This window comes from Gallus gallus, chromosome 10, assembly GCF_016699485.2.
Source record: "Gallus gallus isolate bGalGal1 chromosome 10, bGalGal1.mat.broiler.GRCg7b, whole genome shotgun sequence".
Taxonomy (NCBI): domain Eukaryota; kingdom Metazoa; phylum Chordata; class Aves; order Galliformes; family Phasianidae; genus Gallus; species Gallus gallus.
Genome location: NC_052541.1, coordinates 11,472,588 through 11,494,224, shown reverse-complemented (window position 1 = coordinate 11,494,224; position 21,637 = coordinate 11,472,588). Strand labels below are relative to the sequence as shown.

General features: G+C 40.8%; 2 protein-coding genes across 6 annotated transcripts in view; one reads left to right on the top strand and one right to left on the bottom strand.

Moving 5' to 3' along the window:
* The first annotated feature begins 986 nt into the window (after nucleotides 1-986).
* On the top strand, nucleotides 987-19,253 carry LMNAL (lamin A/C like). Of its 3 annotated transcripts, XM_015292030.4 has the most exons (12): nucleotides 987-1,356; nucleotides 5,567-5,723; nucleotides 6,641-6,766; nucleotides 8,012-8,182; nucleotides 9,518-9,643; nucleotides 9,752-9,972; nucleotides 10,853-11,075; nucleotides 11,987-12,094; nucleotides 12,290-12,406; nucleotides 12,498-12,605; nucleotides 12,731-12,801; nucleotides 15,546-19,253. In XM_015292030.4, exons 1-11 carry the CDS (start codon nucleotides 995-997, stop codon nucleotides 12,770-12,772), a joined length of 1,761 nt encoding a protein of 586 aa, XP_015147516.1. In that variant the 5' UTR covers nucleotides 987-994; the 3' UTR covers nucleotides 12,773-12,801; nucleotides 15,546-19,253. The 3 variants fall into 3 exon arrangements, with proteins under 3 accessions (XP_015147516.1, XP_015147517.1, XP_046755114.1); XM_015292031.4 differs by lacking the exon at nucleotides 12,731-12,801; XM_046899158.1 differs by lacking the exon at nucleotides 12,731-12,801 and having other exon boundaries at nucleotides 987-1,440.
* The window catches only part of SH3GL3 (SH3 domain containing GRB2 like 3, endophilin A3), a 44,033-nt gene continuing 41,331 nt past the window's right edge, over nucleotides 18,936-21,637 (bottom strand). For all 3 annotated transcript variants that reach the window (XM_046898885.1, NM_204528.2, XM_046898884.1), the window contains one exon: nucleotides 18,936-19,752. In XM_046898885.1, coding sequence (XP_046754841.1) covers nucleotides 19,547-19,752 — 206 coding nt within the window. In that variant the 3' untranslated portion in view covers nucleotides 18,936-19,546. The remainder of the gene's footprint in view (nucleotides 19,753-21,637) is intronic.

Here is a 21,637-nt window from a genome sequence, read left to right as displayed (position 1 = left end):
GGACAGCAGAAGTTGAGAAGTGTTGCTTAGAAGGAAGCCAACCAAAACAACTAAATGTACCCCTGGAATATAGGCCTAGGACAAAGATTAGGCAAAATAAAAAGAAATGAAGGGTGCCCAAGGAAATTCCTGACTGCGTAAATGGTGTAGATTTGGGCAAAGGCTGTTTCTCTGGGCAGGAAATAGCATTAGCCAAAGCTTTTAAGGGAACTTTCTTCTAACTGCTGCAACAAACCCTGTAATTTACAGTTCAGATATTTATGCTTGTACTCAATGAGATCCATGCAGCACCTACTCTCCAAAGCATAAGTGAAAATGAAAAGGGTCAGTTAATTAGCTATTGGAGAAAAGCAGCGGCTATCACAGGACAGGTGCCAAAACAACTTTCTTACTGTACAATGACTTGGTTTTTAATGTGATTGGCATGAACGTTTGCGGGCCGCTTCACACGTTTGTCTTAATGTCTGCTCCTCTCCTTCTCGCTCATTACATCGGCTTTCAAACGAAGCACTGTAGCACCGACCTACTACAGCGGGGCCTGAAACCTGAAAAGATCGGGGACTGTTGCCATCAGCTGAGCAAACTGCACGACTCAGACAGAAGAAGCAGAGCGCAGAGCCGCGGTGTGCCCGAGCTTTGCTGCAGCTGTGCTGCATCCATCCTCCCAAATGTGGGACTGTATGACCCGACCCCTGTTTAGCGACGCAGACTGTTTAACAACGCCGACCTCCCGAGCAGCTCCTCCTCGGCCCTCTCCGATCAGCGCCTCTGAACTAACGAGATACGGCAAAGCATGTATAGAAAATAGAGCAAACCCAAAACGAAACGCAGAGATTATCCACCGGGAGCCGCGGCGCCCCGGGGCGCAGCCCTAGCTCTTTAAGCTGCCCACCTCCGGAGGCCGCGGCAGCTGCCCGCTATTTATACTCAGCGGCGGTGCCGGGTGCCCTGCGCGGGGCGGTGCTGGGAGCGGCGGGGCTCGGGCCGAGCTGCCATGGCCACGCCGCTATCGTCCACGCCGGCGAGCGGGAGCCGCAGCCGCGGCGCCGCCGCTTCTCCGCTCAGCCCGACGCGGCTCAGCCGGCTGCAAGAGAAGGAGGAGTTGCGGCAGCTCAATGACCGCCTGGCCGCCTACATCGAGCGGGTGCGGGCGCTGGAGGCCGACAAGTCGGTGCTGCAGCAGCGGCTGGTCGACCTGGAGGCGGGTAGCGGCCGGGAGCTGGGCTGCCTGCGGCTCCGCTACGAGGCGGAGCTGGCCGACGCCCGCCGTGCGCTGGACGACATCGCTATCGAGAGGGCCACGCTGCAGGTGGAGCTGGGCAAGATCGGCGAGGAGCACCGGCAGCTGCACAGCAGGTCGGTGTCCGGCCCTTCTGCCTGGCCCTGCCTGGTGCGGGGCTCCCTAGGAGGCACCAACCGCTCTGGGGCGAGGAGAAGCAGGTGATGCTGCTTGCCAGGACCTGTGTGCTGGGGAGAGGACTCTGTGCTGTCAGAGCAGTGAGGTCTCAGTGATGGTGAGGCCCCAGATGTTGGGATGGTAAAGTGAGGTTAGAGTGATTTGGGCCTTGAGGAATCCTAACGTGTGCCCTGTAGGGGCACTGCTCTGAGTACCTCTGTGCCAGCGCTGCTGGGCCTCTTCAGAGCTCCCTTGTAATGGTCGTTGGGCTCCCCCAGAGCTTGGGAAGTTGGGAGGCCTTATGGGCACAGTACTGCCCGAATGCCCAGTTGACTGCATTTAGTACTGCACCTGTGATTCATAAACAACCAAGAAGCTGTTGTGCTGCAAGGCATCTAGAAAGTTATGGGGTAGGGGGAGTAAGTCTCAGCACAGGGTCAAGTCACAGTATAGAGTCAGTTCACCACTCTTTGGGGGTTATTCCCTCAGTCGTTGCCTGGGGGGGAATGGGGGAATACATAGAGCAGACAGTCCTGTGAGCAGGATAACCTTCCTGCTGCAGGCTGGTACTGCACAGAAACTGTCCTAGAATGACCTGCTTGTCACTTCAGACGATGTATTCATGAGCAGTATATCTTGTCTGGAATCAATTTGTTGTCTAGTTTCCTAAAGTGGAGAACAAGGGGATGGTCCAATGTAAGTGCACTTGAAGAAGGTAGACAGTGAAGAAGAGGGAACAAGAATTAAATTGCAGTAATAAACCTTCTCTGGGTATATACAACCATGTATAGTATGCAGTTATTTCAATGCCCTATTGTACTAGCAAATGAATTACAGACTTTCAGTAACTTGTGTGTCCACAGTTCCCTCTCTCTTTCCTCTAAGTCTTGCTATAAACTGTTATCATAGCACTGTTAGGCAACAACTTTTTTTAATATTTATAGTATGGAGCAAGTTCTGCCTTCTACTGGTTCAGCAGGACTTAAGTAGCTGTTCTACTTGGGAATGAAACATGCTTTTACTCTAAGCTTTGGTTTTCAGCTGCCTGGAAGTTATTGGGTTTGCTTCATTCATGCTAGGTTTTAGCTCATAAATTTGTTTCATAAATCTAACCAGCCACGTGATTAGATAGTGAGGAAAAGGCTAATGCCAGTTCTGAAATCTTTCTGCTGCTCTTTGTGTTTGTATAACTCAGTGGCTTTGTTTGTAAAAGCTTTAGGCTTGGCACGTATGTAATCCTCCAGACTAATTTACTTCTTTAGAGTAACTAGGTTTTAAAGTGGTTAACTTTACAACCCCTGGGAAATGATACATTGTACATGCTGCTTTCTGGAAGGACCAGACTTCAAGTCCTAGTATTGACTATTACTTAACTGGGCAGTCTAATTGCAACTATCTCAAATGATTTGGAATAAAATCCTTTGAGGATATCATGCCCTTTATATATATTCCTTAAATAACCTGGAACTCTTACGAGATGAAATGTCACTAGATAATTTCCCAACAGCATTAACTACTGACTCTTCTTTCTCACTAGTGAAGAGACTTAAACCTTCAGCAACATTTGAATGTCCTTGCACTCCACTTTTTTTTCCTTAAACAGTCTAATTGGAAGAAGGCCAAAGATGTTTTGAAAGGAGAAGTTGTGGATAAACATATCAGTTGGTTGAATTCAGAGCGTGAGGAAGGTCAAAGCAAGAACAGTAGCGCTACAGATAACAACAACCATAGTTCTGTTCTGTGTGAGTGAGTATAAATGTGTATTTTGCTACTGAACCTGACGTATGTAGTGTAGCAAGCAGAAACTGTAAGTGAATTTGTCAGGTCTTGACAAGCTGAAGTCTGTTGTAAATATTTCACCAAAAGAGCCCAGGTACTACTTAAGTTCTCCAGGTCAAGTATATGACACCTTGATTTGTTGGATATGCAATAGTCAATGCTTCACAGTTATCATTCTGCATCCCAGCCAAACTTGCCCACTCCAGAGTTCACTGGGGGGAGGGGTTATTCTTGCACATTATTGCAATAAGTATATAGAGATTATTAGAAGGTGTACTTTAACATTATCTGATAGTATGATTTTCATGTTAATATCACAGATACTACTTACAGCAAGTAGTAGTAGTAGTAGTCCCAGAAGAAAAGTTGTTAACTTCTCAGCTAGAAAAGAGAGAAAACTGTAAATACAAGGGGAAAACTGAAATATGATCTCTTCTTACTGCTACTACAATACTGTTTTTTTCATGGACTTTCAGCAAAGAATAAGTATCTTCTAGTGAAACATTTGGTTATGCATCATGGTCACAAGGTACAGAGGCTATCAACAAATGCCTTGAATAGCAGAGCTAGAAAAGGCCTTGGGCAAGAACTTGATCTAGGCCTGTACCTCATGGCCTATGGCAGAACCAGCTGTACCTGCATCACTTCTAGCAGATGTTTGTGTGACCCTTTTTAAATTCCAGATAATGAAGATTCCAGAGTTTCCCCAGGCGTTGTGCTTTAGTTTTGAACTACCATTAGTTTCCCCTCCAACATCTAACCCAAATATTTCTCCTGCAATTTAAGCCTACAACTTCCTGCCTTTTCCACAACAGACATGGAAAACAGATTCCCTTCCCCTGTGCAGAGGTCTTTACACACATAAAAGACTTCTGTCTCCTGTCACTTTTCTGTTCTCTAGACTAAACAATTCTTACTTTTTTCCAATCTTTCCTTGTAGCCCATGCTTTCTAGAGCCCATCCCTCCTGTGGAATGGCTTTGGACTCTCTCCAGCTGGTCTGTTCAGTTATCAACTGGGAAACTCATTGTATAAATTATCACAACTCTGCCACTTGGCAGAACAGATTTTGCTAAAATAAATGGAATGCTTTACTCTATATAATCTCAGATCTGTGTATTGAGCAGGAAGGAACTCCAACTTGGTGTAGGTCAGGTAACTGCAGGGATAGGAGAAGGCAGAGCAGTCTGGGAAATAATCACACCCATCTCAAAGACAGGAACTTGCTGTGGGACCAGCACCTGTCTGCTGTGGTGCCAAGTTTAAAGAATAAATCTATAGACATTCAGATGGTATCTGAACATGCTCTAAGTCAGTTTCACATCTGTGCAAGGAAAGAGGGGAGTTGGACTAGATGACCTTTAAAGATCCCCTCCAGCTGTAAGGGTTTGGTGATAATTGGTTGCTTGCAGAAGATGCAAGCTCCTTCTGAAGAAAATAGTGTTCTGCAAAAAGCAGAGCTGTTCTCATCTCATGACTCTGCAAAGGTATGAAGGAGAGAAGAGTTTGTGATCTATCCTGAGGGTAGAGGCCCTCTTTGCAAGGATGCTCTCTGTGCTCTGAGGATGGTCTGTGTGGAGACTTGCTGCTGTGTGGCGGGAGATGGCGGCTGGAGCAGGCCAAGCCCAGCCGAGGCTGTGAGGCTCAGCGCCCTGCCCAGGTGGTGGCCGCCTGGAGCCAGAGCTCCTCCAGTGCTGAGGAAGAACTTGGTGTGGGGAGGAGCCCTCAGCAGTTAGAGGTTCTTTCTACCTCCAGGTGCAGAGGAGTGCTTTGCCACCTTTGCCATGTGTGACTGGCACTGCCTGCCATCCTGCCTCGGGAGAGCAGGCCTCAAGTTGCATGCATGCCGCCTTCCCGCCTTCAGGTAGTGGGCCCTCACTGTGGAACATGGCTATCATGGCTGCTCACCCCTGGGTGGGGTGCCTGCAAGGGCTCTGAGACACAGCACAGGTGCACTTAAATGGCTGGCAGGCACCTCAGCTGCCTTTCCTGCTGGAAGGGCGTTGTTTCAGGAGTTCATTCAGTAGTGGCAGATAATTGGCATTCACTGGACTGCACTTTTTTAATGTGACCATCTGTTCCTGTGGAGACAGTGGCTGCACCATCCCTCCCTGCCCTCCTGATGGCAGTGCTGTGGAGAATAGCTGGATCCTGTGTAGGATTTGCACACAATCAGCTGGAAAACGGATCAGAAATCTTTCTGGTTAAACAAATGATACTTGTCTGAGACTGTCTGGTTTGTTTCTTAGAGCCTGCCCTGGGCTCTCACCACAAGTCTCAACCTTTTCTTTGATTCAGTTCAACCACATACCCCCCTTAAAGGTAAACACGCTGAAAGCAAATATTCTCCCTCACCAGCTGCAACTTATGAATGTAAAACTTTCACTTTCAGGAATTCAAAAAAAGAAGCTGACTTGAACTTGGCACAGGCTCGTATGAGAGACCTTGATGCTCAGCTGAATGCAAAGGAAGCTGACCTGGCAACAGCTTTGAGCGAGAACCGGACTTTGGAGAATGGCCTCCGTGAGTTAAAGGATCAAGTAGTCACTGTAAGGCTTGTTCCTGGAATTTCACCTTTGCTTTTGCTCCTGAAGCTTTTGCTTGTCTTATTCCAAGCTAGTTAGAGATTTAAAAGTAAAATCGGGCAAAGGCTATTATCTGTGACAGTTGCAGGTGGACAGAAAGATTTCTCCACTCTTGCTGAAAGCAAATGCTGCTAATAGTTGGTCCATTAAAACTTCCAGCTGTTGTAAGTACCTTTAATTCTATTCCATGACTGTAGTAGCTAATGAATTTACACCTACTGACAAATGGTGATGAAACATAAACTGCTATAGGCCCTGTAGTAAGGGGAGGATTTGATGGACCCTGCTTTATTATGCTTAAATCTCTGTAGAAAAAAATACAACTTCTGACTGTTTCTTTGAACTCTCGTGCTGTTTAAGTTGCTACTCTATTGGTATTTTCCAACACAGTATCTTCATGCTTTAATATGATCACTAATTAAGCTACTTCAGGATCTCACAATGAAAATAAAAGAATCTTTTGTCCAGTAGTTTGAGAAAATATTTATACTTGGAGTATTTTCATATTAAGAATCAATACAAATTATATGGGAAGTAAGGAAGAAGTTGGGAAAACTTAGTAACGTGAAAGGGAAGAATACTTGCAGATGGTACAACTTATTCATCAGAAGCACTTTTTTGCATTTGAAATAAAACTTAACTGGTGCAATGAAGAGCTGCATCTGCAGGAGATCTGGCCTACATAACAACTAATAGCATTTCATTGGAAACATGCTGGATCCCACAGATATAGGCCTTGAATGGTAGAATAGTCAATTTCACTTGAGCAATGTGTTTTGATTGCTGTAGGAATTAAATTGAATAACCTGTAATAAGTTGGCTGTCTTAGTTTAGAAGAGTAACCACTTAATTTTGACTACCTTTATGTCTTTCTCTTCTAGCTGGAGCTGTCACTGGAAGATGCCAAAAAGCATCTCCACAGTGAAATGTTGAGAAGGGTGGACCTGGAAAATAATTTGAAAACTTTGCAGGAAAAAATGACATTCCAGAAGTGTCTTCATGAAGATGTATGTTTTAGCTTATTAACAAGGGTTTTTTTAGGTGTCCATGACCCCTGGATGTCCTTAAAAGCAATGTTAAGTTGTGCCATATCCTTAGAAAGATAACTTAGCTGAGTCAACTTATGGCAGTCCATCAGTCAATAAAATCTACCTAAGTAGGAAGACTTCAAGACAGTATACAACCTCATGTTAACTGGCATAGTACCAATAGGTATCTGGAATATGAGAACTTTCTCAGGCTGCACTTCTGAAGGTAACTACAATCACAGTGTACTAATTCATGTAACTGAAAGTGCATAGACTACAGTTGAAGTTAAATGATTCCAGGTGCCTGCAAGAAGCCTAAAATTAGTGAAGTTAACACTTTTTAATGTGTATGGGAACGGTTGAGTCATCATGGCCTGAACCATTGATTGAGCATCTGGGGAAAAAGACCTGGTCAGCCCTGATAGTGCAAGTTAAGGCAGTTCAGCTATGTGACTGGAAGGGATGGAGCTTGGCTGCACCTTTCTTAGATCTCATTTAAGGGCTGACTGCCACTGGGGAAGGATCTCTTTCTGGAGATCCCTCCTTGGTGAAGCTTTCTCCTGCAAACCTAGTTGGTGAGCAATTTTCTTTCCTTGTTTCATAGCACCTTTCTATCGTGCTGGTCCTTCCATCATCACACCTCTGTCATGCCTTTCCAGTTGTACTGATCTGCCTGATTGCTACAATAAGCAACTCATGTTCCCATCTTCCTTAAAGTTTACCAAACACCACTGATAAGTGTTGCATTAGGAGTCAGTATGTAATATGGAACTTAGAAGTGAATGCAAACCAAATTCCTTCTGGAAGGAATTTGTGTGTGATTTCAGTGATAAAACTCTAATTTCTCTAGTCCAGTTGCTGTTAGTTTTTTTTAATAAAACAAAGATAGGTAACAATTCTTAAAGAAACTGAAGTGCATGTGCATCTAAAGAAAAGCAGAGAAGTTAATATAGATCAAATAACTAATTTTCAAATTTGATGCAACGTACTTTGCTTAGTAGTTTAAGCAGTATCAGCAGTGAAGAAGCAGAAAAATCCAGCGCAGCCACTGAGGTGTGAGTACCTGATGTAATGGAAGGACATGTAAGCTGCAAATTGAGGAACTGCCACACTCATTGGCAAATCTGCTATGGTACTGAATTACTTGCTAAGCTGGTACAGTATGTCCACAGTCTTAAATCAAACTGTTTTGGCTTGCTTATTCTCAGAAACTTTCTCTCCTAGGAGCTCAAGGAGATAAAAAGAGTCCATGAGAGCAGAATAGCAGAAATGGAGTCTGGTCGTCGGAGAGAATTTGAGACTAAGCTCTCAGATGCTCTGCAGGGGCTCAGAAAACAGCATGAAGAACAAATTCAAGGATACAAAGAGGAACTGGAGAGAACATTCAGTGCAAAAGTGAGTCTGTGAAAGGTGCCAATATAACAGTTCTCTGCACCTTTATATGATTTATGGCACGCTAGAGTAAGTGACTGATGGAGCCCTTGCATTCACTGCAGAGCCTCTAGGCATAAGTACGAAGGGTAATTAATGGCAGTTATGGGATTTCAAAACAGTGTCAAGTTTGACAACGGAACTTACTGTTACCAACACTTAGCTCCAAACAAAATTGGTTCGAGTATAAATATTGTTCTTTGGCAAGTAACTAGGCATGGCTAATGTAATAAAACTGATGATAATTCAGTCTACTAACAAATAAGTGTCTGACTAATTCAGGACCAAGGTATTCTATTTTTACATGAAGAATATTCTGTTGTGTTGAATAAGATTTCAGTAACAATAATGCTAGTGAAATACATGAAACAGTGTTGTTACAGTTCTATAAGCCTATTTCTGAAGTACAAATGTCCCTTTTAAACTGTAACACTGTATAAGATAGGGAGGATGGCTACGAAAGTAGCTTGACAGCTTGTCTTCCAGAAATGATCTGTGATCTTTTTTCCTAGCATAAGCCTTGTATTCAGGTAGAAGTAATACTACCTATTTATAGTGTTGTAGGAAAGGTCCCAGGGTCTCCTGGGTTGAGTGCAGCATAGTGTTGATGTGCTAATAGTGCAGAACAGCATGATCTACTACTCTTAAGTGATGTATTTTTCACTTAATGGTTCTTCTGGGTTTCTCCATACTACAAATTTCTTTGTATAACAGCCTACTGAATTTGTTTGGATGCTTCTGTCCAACTCTTCACTGGTGATCTGGAGTGTCTCTTATAGTAACATGACTATACTTTATCTCAGTGCATGGTTTTCCATTCCTGGAAAATATCATGATTGACTTGTTCTAGAAATAGCTTAGTGCTGCTTAGAGTGAAGCAGGAACTGTTTAGTTACACAACTTTTGGGGAAGAACAAAAGCTTTTTAAGTGTACTTAGTATCCTCTAGCCTTATGCTTTGACAAGCAATTTCCAAACACTCTTCGTTGTTCTTCTGGAGAATCCATTGACTTCATATCTATAGTAAGTCTCTTTTGGTTTTGTAACTGGAACATCCTAATCCAACACCTCTCACTACCTGAGTAGTGTTCTTTCTTTTTTTCTGATGTGAATATTGAACTCATAAACCTCCTTGAAAAGCAATAAATAACTTCTTTATTTGGATCTTATTGGCATCTGCATACTTAAGTAATACATAGCTGTTTCCACATGTAACAGCTGGAAATCACTTTTCTTTCCCCCCTTTATTTAAAATAGATTGTCACAAGCAACTTGTTACTAACAGTGACTCTACCCATAGGTGGAGAATGCCCAGCTTTCTGCTGCAAGAAATAGTGACTTTGCCAATGCTGCTCGAGAGGAGTTAATGGAAACAAAGCTTAGAGTTGGTAATCTGACATCTGAAATTAATCACTATCAAAGCCAGGTACTATCTTTTTGTATATTCTTAGTATTAAATACCCAATTCAAAGTATTTCCTCTCTAATACTCAGTGTAATTGATTTATTCTTTTATTTTTTTCTCTCAATTTTAGAATGCTGCTTTGGAAAACAAAGTAAAGGAGCTACAGGAGATGCTGGATAAAGATCGTGATCTACATCGAAGGCGTATGGCTGAAAAAGAGAAAGAAATGGCACAAACCCAGAAAAAGGTTCAAGAACAGTTGGAAGAATATGAGCATCTCTTAGATGTGAAACTGGCACTAGATCTGGAAATAAATGCCTACAGAAAGATGCTGGAAGGAGAGGAACAGAGGTAGGTTATGACAAGATCTTCATGTGAGGACTTCCCCCATCCATGGTCTCTATCTCTTCAAATATGTGGTAGATGCAAGAAACAAATACTGTTTGCAATTAGGATCACCATTTAGTTTAAGTATAATCTTCTGTAGAGAAATAGTATTTATATCCCACATCCATCACATTATGTATGAAGATAAAATAACTTGGTGAACAAAACTGAAGGTTCAAATCCATTAGACATCCCTCCCTAGAAATGATTGCTTTCAAAGTTTTGTACTAAAACCTAGAGCTGTATCAAAGACACACTGAAATCTAAAACAGCCATCTTTTTCCTCCTTATCCATTGGTATTAAGTTCTGGTGTCACTTTGAGATGGAGTAATTACACAAAAACATAAGGGCACATAGCATATAAGGGTATAGTCATTCTGTGTGGGCTTTATTCTATACCTAGCTAGCTCAGAAATCCGTTTAACAATCAGAACTTATGTATTTGGGGCTGTCTGCATGAATGAAAGGAGATGATAACTGTACTAGCTCTTATTTATTCAGATGCTCCTTAGTGAACAACATGAACTGAGTTAATGCTAAGGGTCAAGAATTTAAATAACTTCTATTAAAGAGTACATGTGTGTAAGTAAAGAATTGAAATAAATACTGATAGGAAATTTCCAATTGCAGTATAAGCTTGCTCTGAACTTTAGGTCTGGGGTTGTGTTCCAAACCTAACAAGCTACTTACTGAGCTATTCTTGCCAGACAAAATGAAGTCTTATGTTCAAGGCTTCATGGAAAGCTTCAAGGTAAGAAGCTGTTAGGCTTGGCTATCCTGATAGCAGTGAGAAGAAAAAAGCATTGTAGACATTCAAGTGAATGTTATTTCACTCCTTCCCAGGTTGAATATATCACCTAGTGCATCTTCACATAGCATTGCAACTCAAGCAACAAGTGAAGGGCGACGGTTTCTGCACGGGAGAAAAAGGAAAATGAAAGCCAAAAAGAGAGAGCATAGTGCTGGATTTAAGACTGTTCAGCATGCTTCATCTTCTGGAAAAGTGTCTATTGAAGAAATTGATGCAGATGGGAATTTTGTCAGGCTTAAAAACAACTCTGATGAGGTACTTGTTCAATTTTGTTCTGCCTTCACTGCAATGTATGACTGCTTGTGTACTGATTTGTGGCTTAGAGATCACAACAGGGAAGGACGAAGAGATGAGGAGGATGTACTGCTAAATTAAACAAAAAGGAGAGCTTTCTAAATGTTTCTTGAACTAACTTGGCTACTGCCAATAGATGAGGACCAACTGATATTCACACTGCAGGTGTCTTGCTCTCAGGCTTTTGGAGGAGGTGCACTGGCATCTATGATGCAGAAGCCTACCATCTTCAGTTATTTCTCATTAGAATCAGGGTAGTAGTATTGGAAGCACTTCATATCCTTGAGAAACTAAATAAGGATTAGTAAACTGGATGACAGCTTATGAATTAGAAATATAACTAAAAGGTTGACTAGGACTGACAGTATCTAATCAGTGTAGAGGGCTTTACTAATGAATTGGATAACTCAACTAGTTTAATTTGCAAATCCAGAATTGTTAGGATTATCAGAGCTTCAAAACTTGCAGCTGGTAGCCTAGGTGCTTTAGCCTGAGAAGCCTTAAACCTTCAAAAACCACTATATACATTACAGCTTACGTTAATATGTATATGTATATACATGCAGTCTGACTTAAGCTGGTCATGCACATCTGTGTTATCATACTCTCTCTAGAAAGAATAACATGAACCTACTCTTCCTGGTTAGAATGTTATCCCTATTTAACAGATGTACCTGAATTTCTGGGACTAATATTAACCCTGAGACAGTACTAGGAGACTCTTCTGGAAGTTTAAGGTAGAATTATAATTGAATATGGTCTTCCACTTTACAGGAGAGGGACTAAATGACCCTTAAGACTGGTAAGAATCTTGCACTTGTATGAGTGCTATAGTGTTCATTTGTAATGCTGAGAAATTTCTTACCCTGCAGGATCAGCCACTACATGGATGGGTGCTGAGAAGACATCTTGAGAGCGTGTCAGATGTAGCATACAAATTCCCCTCACAGTTCACTCTTCAGGCAGGCCAAGTAGTTACGGTAGGTAGTTCTGTAACACTTAGTATTCTTGAATCTTTTTGAACAGACACACTAGCCTGCCAGGAATGAGAGTTGCTGAGTTTGTTACTGAGTGTCTTTGGCGTTAGAGTACTTGGAATTGTATGTGTTAGGATGAGCTCTCATGTAACTACAGATAAGAAGAATCAACACTGGCTCACTTCAAATTTTTTGCAGATCTGGGGTGCAGCTGCTGGTGTAAGCCCAGGTCCTAGTGACCTGGTCTGGAAGTCTCAGAAATCTTGGGGATCTGGGTTTAACATTGGTGTTACACTCATCACAGATGAAGGTGAGGTAAGTGAGTTGCAGCTTCTGTCCTTTTACTAAAATTGCTTGATGTGCTTGATGCTTGAGCTTTCTTGATGGTGACTTAATTGTATTGTAGGAACTGGCAGAGAGAAAATTAATGCATGTACCCAGAGGAGAAGAAAGTGGTGAGCAAGATGATGAGTATGAAGAACTAATGGGAAGTGAAGCAGAGCTTCCATCTCAGGTGAGATGCCTGAAACTTAAATACAAGCAATTGAATAATTCTGATAGCCCATTTCTTTACACTCTGTGAATATACTTCCCCAAACATGATCCAAATCCAACTCTTACCATTTTTCTTGATGTCAGACCAAAAGAAGAAGAAAAAAGAAATGTTGTTTGGTTTCATGATAGTGATTCCTGTGAGCATCCTTAAGCAGGTGAGATCAGTGAGAGCTGTGCTTGCCCACTCAGCTTGCTTCACTAATAATGCTTTAGTCTCTTGTCCCATGTAGGCTGTAGCTTGCATGGCTTTGCATCAGAAATGAAACTGATGCTTTTCTTTTGGCTGAATATCATCAAATAATTAGAGGCCAAACAATTAACACTATTGCTGAAGAATACCAGCTTCTTATGTATTTATCTGAAAGTCTATCTCACTGTGAATATACTTGCAAGCTGTTATTCCAGAAACAGAATGTAAACAAATATTTTTGTTATGTGGGAATGAAGTGACTTACCTGATACTTAAAACAATGTACTGGACTTGTTCTAAAGTACCTGACTCGAATTCACACTAAGAAAATCTAATGTTTCCTTTCAAAAGTGTGAAATCTAAGGCCCTACAGGGGGATCTGGATAGACTGGGGTTGGCAGGCAACTGTATGAGCTCAATCACTTTGTCCAAGTCATCAATAAAGATATTAAACATAACAGGCCCCAGTGTCAACCCCTGGGGGACACCACTCATGGCGACTGCCAGTTGGATTTCATTCCATTCACTACCACTCTCTGGGCTGGCCCTCTAGCCAGTTCTTTACCCAGTAAAGAATGTACCTGCCCAAGCCGTGAGCTGCCAGCTTCTCCAGTTACCATCCCTGGAGGTTTTCAAGGAAAGGGGAGATGTTGCACTAAGAGACATAGTTTAGTGGGCATGGTACGATGAGTTGACAGTTGAACAAGATGGTCTTAGTTATCTTTTCCAACCTTAATGATTCTGTGATTCTAAAATACTGAAATCAAAGTTCATGGCTGTAATGCTATAATGAGATGGAAAGTACTGTGATAATAGTGGGGTGGCAAAGTCTTTGACTACAGCAAATGAGAATGAGCCCAAACGTAGCAGCTGTAGAAATGAAGGAAAAGAGCTGCTTACCCTTGGAAGACCTCAGGTAGACAGGGATCTCCAGTGAGAGATGCCCTCATTTCCATTGCCAAGCCTTAAATGAGGTCTGGGAAGGGGTGGATCCTGAACGCCCCCCCCCCCCCCCCTTTCTCCCCTGGTTTGGCCCTGCCTTCCCAGAAGGTGCTCAATCACTGTTTCAGCTGTGACCTAGCATTTCTGCTACAATGGTATATTGACTGGCTAAGTTTCTTTTAAACTTGATCATAAGTTTAAGGCACTTCAGCATCAGCTTGGTTTCAAAAATTACTGTCTTATTTTGGTGTGTGAAATAAGCATTTTAGCTGTACTTTTAAATACTCCCTTCAATATTTCCCAAGCAGAAACAAAGTACAGATACAGATCATGCTAATAAAATTAACACACATCACTTGAATGAGCATATTTTGGTATACCTGTTACCTTTTGGGTGCAACTTTGATGCTGTGATGCCCTCTGAAAGACTCTGTGGCTTCTGTCTGATCGTATGAGCCTGACGTAGTTCATTCTGAGGTCTTCAAGTGCACTTTAGTATATTACTAGCTTGTCTTCTTTAATTGCTTAAATATTCTGCAGAGTTATTGCTGAAGGGCTTTAAATTGGTTACAGCTGAAAAATTCTCAAGTGCATTTTATTTTTTTTGATTGAAATAGCATTTTTTCCTTCCCTTAGTGCAGACTAAGGCCCTATGTACAAGGGGATACCTGATAGTGTTATTCTTCCCCTCCTGCTGACAAAGCCTTTTGAGTTACCACACTTATGCTTAAAAATATCTTCTGTAACACTACAAGGAAGACAGGTACCTGCTGCAGCAGGTCTTCGACACCAATATTTCCTATATATCTTCTCCTGTTCCTGTTCAAGTTATTTATACCTGCCCAAAAACACAGCTTAGAAATACTCTGGGGTACCATCTTTTTCAAGGAAACATATCTCAGAATAGGCAGTTGTCTGCTGCTTAGTTCTTTCCTTGTCCTTCTTTTGAAACAGAATCTTACTGAATATCTATTATTATAACGTCTGATTTAGGGTGTTCATTGAAGTCTTACACTGTTGGTGTATTTTCAGTCTCACGCTGTAAAGGATAAGACCTTGTTTAATAGGCTATTGAACACTGTTCCATAATGCTGTGCATTGAAAGCCTGAATGGCATACACTGAAATGGCTGAAGCTGTACCAGTGGAAACATTAGGTTTTAAAGAGACTCAATGCTACAAGCTTTTTAATGTTTGAAACAGGTCCTCTCCTCAGTATTTTAAAGGCTGTTTATCTTGACTGATAATATGGCTTGTTCTGCCATTAGTGATGGAAAGCAAAAGCAACTTCTTTTCTTTACCTTCATGATAAAAAAAAAAATCTTACTGTTTTATCAGCAACTTCATAATAGTGTTATGTACCACTCATAGTAAGAAGCCATTCTAATACTCCTACTGTAATATTAATGTCCTTCCCATCTGCTGAATTACTATTAAACTTCAAACTTCTGCCACTAGTACATCTATGTTTCTGCAATGTAGATAATACTGAGATAAGTTTTGTTGTTTTTTAACTATGTTATTGTTAACTTCCTGTAGACAGCAAAATGATGTAGAGAATCCAAGGCAGTGCTTTAAGGCAAGGTTTCCATGTTTGTTTCTGCTCCTCTTCCAACATGAGTAGCATGAATTTGCATGTCAGTTCAATTCTGATGCTTCCAGAATTCTGGAGTATGGATAGCTTGATAGCTTTTCTTCAATTATCATTAAATAGAAAGTTTGTATGCATGCTTCTTAGAATTAATGTCTTGATATTTTGTTTCTGCAGCAAAATGAAGATCCCAGCTGTTCTATCATGTAATATGGACATGGAGACGATCACCTGAAAGCACTCCTAAACCTCAAGTGACATTTTGGACTCAAGTCTGTGGTGGTACCTTCTACAATATCTGAAAGTAACTTGGAATTTAAATCTCCCATCTACCATATTTGTGAGAAACACTGTCCATGACATAACGCCTCCTGCCTTCTGATACTGTACCCTGTGCTGGATTCACTGATACAAAGATCAGTAGAATACAAGCTCTGTAGGAAGTTCTTTCACTCTGTCCCAAGGATTTGATTTCCGTGACCTGCTGAAACAGGAGTGTGCACAGTTAACAAAGCTGTTAGATGTGTGTCCTAGAAGGATGATAAATAATTGAGGCTGAGCATAGGCTGTCTCAGCTTTCTCAATATTATGGTACAGTGTTTCTCCAAAGGTAATTTCTGTTTCAAGTCACAGTGGGTAACATGTGCCAGATCATGTCACAGCTTGGATGTTCAGCAATTCTGAACTTGGATGAAGTTCATTATCCTGAAGAGTGCTGACTATCTGAAATGGTTTCTGCTCATATCCTGATGCTGAAATGTCTAGATCACTTGCTGAAGAACTTCCTAGAGTAACAAAATTTTTCAAGTAAAATCAAGCTGTGATGTATTCCTCTTGTTTCTTAAATATACTGTTTCTTTAGTACATAGAAATTACCAACTGCAGTATTTGATATTTCTAGATGCAGCATAGCTTTTAGTTTTGATTTGCTGGAACCACAACATGGACAGATATATCCTGCAAATGTGAAACATTCCAACAGAAGGTACTGTAACTAACAATATTAGCACTTTGGTCCCAAAAAGCCAGCCTTTTAAGTGGCTAGGTATAAAACACTGATAAAAATCAAAATGACAAAGGTGCATTAAAAATACTAGCTCTTAGAGTCCCTATGTACTGAAGGTCTGACACAAGGGCAGTCTGCAGTCCTGCTTTGTATGTCTAGCTGGGAAGTGGGTGTGGAGTACTATCTGTTGGCCAGTATTTAATAGCTTTATAGCTATCTGAAGGCTGACTCCTAGCCCTTAGATACCATGTAGTCAGCCTTCATAATCCCTTCTTTCAGCCTCTGTTTACCAAAATGCTTACCTGATGGTTTTATATGGCAAAGTAAGAACCTCAGTGAGCCTTGCAGGTCCTCTTCTCTTTAAGAGTAGAAGCAGCTGATGTTGCAGATCACTCAGTGCTGGTTTTTTTGTCTGCATCTGTTACCTTACCAAAATATTAAGTTCTGAGTTTTGAGATCTGTTCTATATTTGGATGCAGTTATTAACATGAGGATTTTCTTACACTGGCTTAATGTTCTTAAATTAAGCTGTTTAAGTCTTTAAAAAGATGAAAACTAATGCTGATTTAATACATTTTTATCAGTTTTGAACTCCTGTTATACCTTGTGCCCCACAGGGAAATAAATGTTGCTATATCTTTCTATATTTATCTTTATGTTGAACTTTTTATTGCTGAAGAGATTTTTCATGAGCAAATATTAAAATCTAAGATATTTATAGCTAAGTTAAATAAAAGGTGGTTTATTGATGTTTCTCTTTTGAGTGGCTCAAATGACTGGGAGCAATACAAAGTCCCTGTATATCTTTAAGAAACCTTCACCCCTATACTATATTGTGCTGTTTACATCCATCACTTAGTTCCTCAAATAAAGCTAAATTGTAATGAATTTCATTTAAGAGTAGTACTCAGTACTTTACCTGACACTTCTAGCATAAGGTAAAGATGGTATGAAGCAACAACCATTGTATTGGTATGAAATAACTGGAGTGGTATACAGTAACCCTAATGCTCAATAGTATGCAACTGCAAAGTACCCAACCAAGAGCCACAGACTGCATACTGCACAGTATGTCATATGTAGCTCTTCTTCATCATACATAGCTATGCTTCATGATTCCTCTGTATTTACATTTCTTATTTTACTCCAATGAAAAGACTATTCTACTTCAGGCACCTTCCAAATAATGTCAGTATTAGCTTTAGAAAATCAAACCATTTTGTTAACTATTCTTTCTTCTCCCTGGCTCCTGCTTATTTACCAAAGCAAAATGAAGGTGCTGAACTGTGGTTCCCAACAGCTTTACTTCTTGGCTGCTGCTCACTTAAGTCTTTTGTTTTCAGGTGTGTGTACTTAAGCAATAGTCCTTTTACTGCTCCAACCCCACAGCACACCTATAACAACTGTTCACTGAGTTGTTCGGTATTTAGGTGATAAGTTGTGAATCTTAACTTTTAAAACTTTAAGTATTTCCAAACACTTTGTATTCAGAACATCACAGCTACTTTTGTTTAACAACTAGGTTGGGCCAAGTTACTTTCTGTATTGCTGCTCTAATAACCACTAGCTACTCACCTAAGAAGTTGGAAAACACCTAATAAATCTCCTCCTTTCTGGAGTTACTGTACCCTAATTAGTTAGCCAGCTGTAGCCAAAGCTTTAAAGAATAGTCCTTTACTTCTCTTGTCACCACTGTATCAGCTAAGGCCAGAGATAGGAGAAACTGGATAGCCAGGGTTTGAATAGCTGCTTACAAGCTATTTATGTTTCTTATATGGAAGGGTTACTGCACCTGTGGTACACATGAAATTCTTTCCTCTCTAAAGAGCACTGCTTCTACAGGACTACAGAACCAAGTAGAGCTTGAAACACTGAAGCTGGATTCAAGCCCTTTTGTCCATAAAGAGTTCACTTTCCTTCTCGTCATTCCCCTATCTTGTCCATAAAGTAATTGGCAAAAGATCATGTTTGTCTCAGGATGCTGAATTTTTCAGTCATTACTACATCCACATTTCCTGAGCAAAGCAGGAAAAGGCTAACAGAGAAATAATTAACTCTATATTCACTTTGACAGTACTTCAGCCTGAGGCTGTCTGTCCTTCATTTTGAGGCCTTTTTTCATGTTTAAGTTACAGCATTTGCCTTTTTACCTCTACCTACTCTTGTCTTCATCATTCTCCATTCTTTAAATAATGGATAGACAATGGCAAAGTGTTACTAACTTTTCATCTGTTTGCAACCATGACCAGTGATACTCACCCCTTTATCTCAGTGGAGGTCTATGCAAACTGTGGAGCTAGGATCAGTTCGCACTTGGTTCAAAGGACTCTTATTCTCCTGCTACAAGAAAATGTTAATAGATATTATGAATGTTACACAGTCAGTGACAGGAGAGCAAGATTATTACAGTTCCAGTTGCTGAGGTATCATAAAACTAATAGCTTGGGTTTTTTAAAGTGTTTTTTTTTTTTTTCCCCCGGTGAAAGCTGACATCCAGCAAGAGCGATCCTCCAGCACAAAAATAAATTCCAGAATTACAGGAATAGAAGTGGCAACCACTCTTATCCCACCGACATATTTATTAAGTTTGGTCAGCAAATTATAGGAATCTTCAGTTCTGAGAACTTGTACTTAGTACAACAACATCGTAATATTGACAACAATCACTTTGCCTTTTGTCAACATACAATGTGAAACATGGATTAACTTGTTCACAATAAATTACAGTGTGATAGATGAAAAGAGCCCAATGATATCAGTAACTTAGGAACTCATTACAGTTAGCTTCACTTACAGTATTTTTAAAAATTGTTTTCAATAGTAAAATCATTGCAACCAAAGACTTAAAAAAAAAAAAAAAAGGAAAAAACAAAACCATGTACAATAACAGCAAATAAATGCATTTTGGGAGCAACAGTGAGCTACCAGTAAACACTTCATACAGTGATCTTCAAGGCACAAAGCAAAAAAACTGAGTATGGGTTTTTTTGCAGGTTGATGGTGTCAGGGAAGGTAAATTTTTTTGGAATATAAAATAAATACATTTTAAAAAGACGCATACAAAAGTCAGTAAGTCAGTCAAATAGCAAGGCTTTCACAGAATGCCACACTGACAGAACATTTGTGAATCCATTTCAGTCATGAAATCATGTTCACAGCTTGAATGACACAATCACTGAGGCAAGGGTACCATCACTTCAACATAATTAATGGGGAAGAAGCCAGACTCTCCATTTAACATCCCTTCATACCAATTCTCATCAATCTGATTGGTCAGTGTTATGATGTCCCCTTCCTTAAACCCAAGCTCGCCTTCATTTTCTGGTTCAAAGTCGTAGAGAGCTTGGCAGCAAGGCTGATCCACGTGCATTGAAGAACCTGCCCCCATGACAGAAAAAAAAAAGTATTAAAAAATCTTCATAGAATTTCATTATCCACTAAACATGAAATTAATGGGCTAGAAATGCAACTGTCATGATTTCTGCACACGTGTATTTGCGGAGCAAGGCTTCCAGCTGCTCCTGGAATGCTTCCAACCGCACTTTGTTCGAGCAGTGAGGGACATTTCTGGGTAACTGCTCCCCAAGTTTACGTGTTCAGATCTTCTGCTATCCATGTCCTTCACCTGAACTAAAGCAATGGTTATGCTAGTAATGGTGGTGCCTGTCTAAGTCCTATAGATGAAAACAAACAGCAACTTTACCAATATACAACCTGGCTGTTCTGTGACTTACACTGCTTGCTCACATCCTAATACAGCAATCTTCAGGCAACTTTACTCTTAAAATAATAACACTGCTGTATGCAAACACAGTAGTAAGTACATACATTTACAGAAAAAAAATACAAATTAAGGTTGAAAACAATCACCATTTTAAAGAAGTTAACTTCATAAATGCAGTCAACTAGTCACTGTCATGAAGAGGTGGTTAATTGGTTTGGGTCAATGGTATAGACATGTATGTAGTACATTCCCTCATCACACTTACAATAGCGTATTCTAATAAAAGGTAATCCAATGATCAGATTGTAAAGCTCAGCTCAGCAGACCAGGACTAGTGAGAGGTTCAACCACTGTTCAGCCATAATAGATTTTCAACAATATAAGCAGAATATCCAAGCAAGGGTCTGCTAGTTCGAAATATAGTTCTGAATGAAGAATAGGAGAAAAGACCTCGTGCTGCTGCCACGTAATCTGCAGTAAGACACACTACAGCATGACAAACAACTCTTTTAACACTATTACTAGGATTACAGCGGTTAAACCTTTTAAGTTGTTGTGGCCGTCTCACTTGTAACATTGCTACAACTCTCGAATATCCTAGTGGTAGCTCTCTCTCTCAACTATCACACATGGTAATCATTTGGTGAGCCCAAAGACTGATTTTTGTCCACAATGACACAGCAATGCAGATAAAATAGCTAAGGTGTTAAAAATGCTCATCATTGTTTTTAATCTGCTAATCACAGAAATGCAAAGGAAACTACTGAAAAGTAACTGCTGGCATTTTCTAAGACCAGGGGTCAGAAGATGTCTAAGAAACCAAGTGACACATTCTGCTGATCAGTAAATGAGGAATATAATTCCCATTTCCCAGTTTTAACACGGAATGTATTTTGTTTGGGGGATATGTTCTATCTTTATTATAAAGGCCCTATTCTGCTGTTGTAACAACGCAAGAGAGCCTTCAATACAAAGACCCCCTTCAAGTGAGCCTCTCTGGGATACTGCTGTAACAAAGCTGCACTGCTTCTCTGCCTGTGGAAAGCATGGAGTAACAACAAAGTTTTACAAGAACAAATTGAATTATGGCTTGTCCAATACAATGGCACAGGCCAAAGCTTGTTTTGGGACATATTTTTGCTGAAATAGTCCATTCACAGATAAGAAGATGAGCCATGGTTTTACAACAAAAATGGACTGACTGCGTTCAAAAATAGCTGAGCTATTTCCAGAGTCTGCCAAGGTAGAGCTGATACCGACTCACCAGAACTGTCAGCAGCAGAAGGCAGAGCTTGGAATAACTGACAAAGTTCCCAGCCTCCACCAGCTGCTCCGATGGGGCTAATTTATTATTGCAAGTCAGTTCATTTCTGACAGCAAGGTACCTGATAGGAGATGGAGCGCATTTGGTTCAATTTAAGCTCCAAAGGACTGACAAGAAGTGTCTGGCAGCCTGGAAAGATTTTAAAATAATGGTCACAGCCAATACAACCGGTTTCACTCCAGGCTGTTGGATCAGTTAGAGTCCTCATTAGAATC

Bases quoted from the DNA above. Each gene is read 5' to 3' on its own strand.
- LMNAL (XM_046899158.1), top strand. From the start codon at position 995: ATGGCCACGCCGCTATCGTCCACGCCGGCGAGCGGGAGCCGCAGCCGC. The intron at 5,724-6,640 runs GTAAGGCTTGTT...TTTCTCTTCTAG, and splicing joins TAAAGGATCAAGTAGTCACT to CTGGAGCTGTCACTGGAAGA. The intron at 11,076-11,986 runs GTACTTGTTCAA...CTTACCCTGCAG, and splicing joins TTAAAAACAACTCTGATGAG to GATCAGCCACTACATGGATG.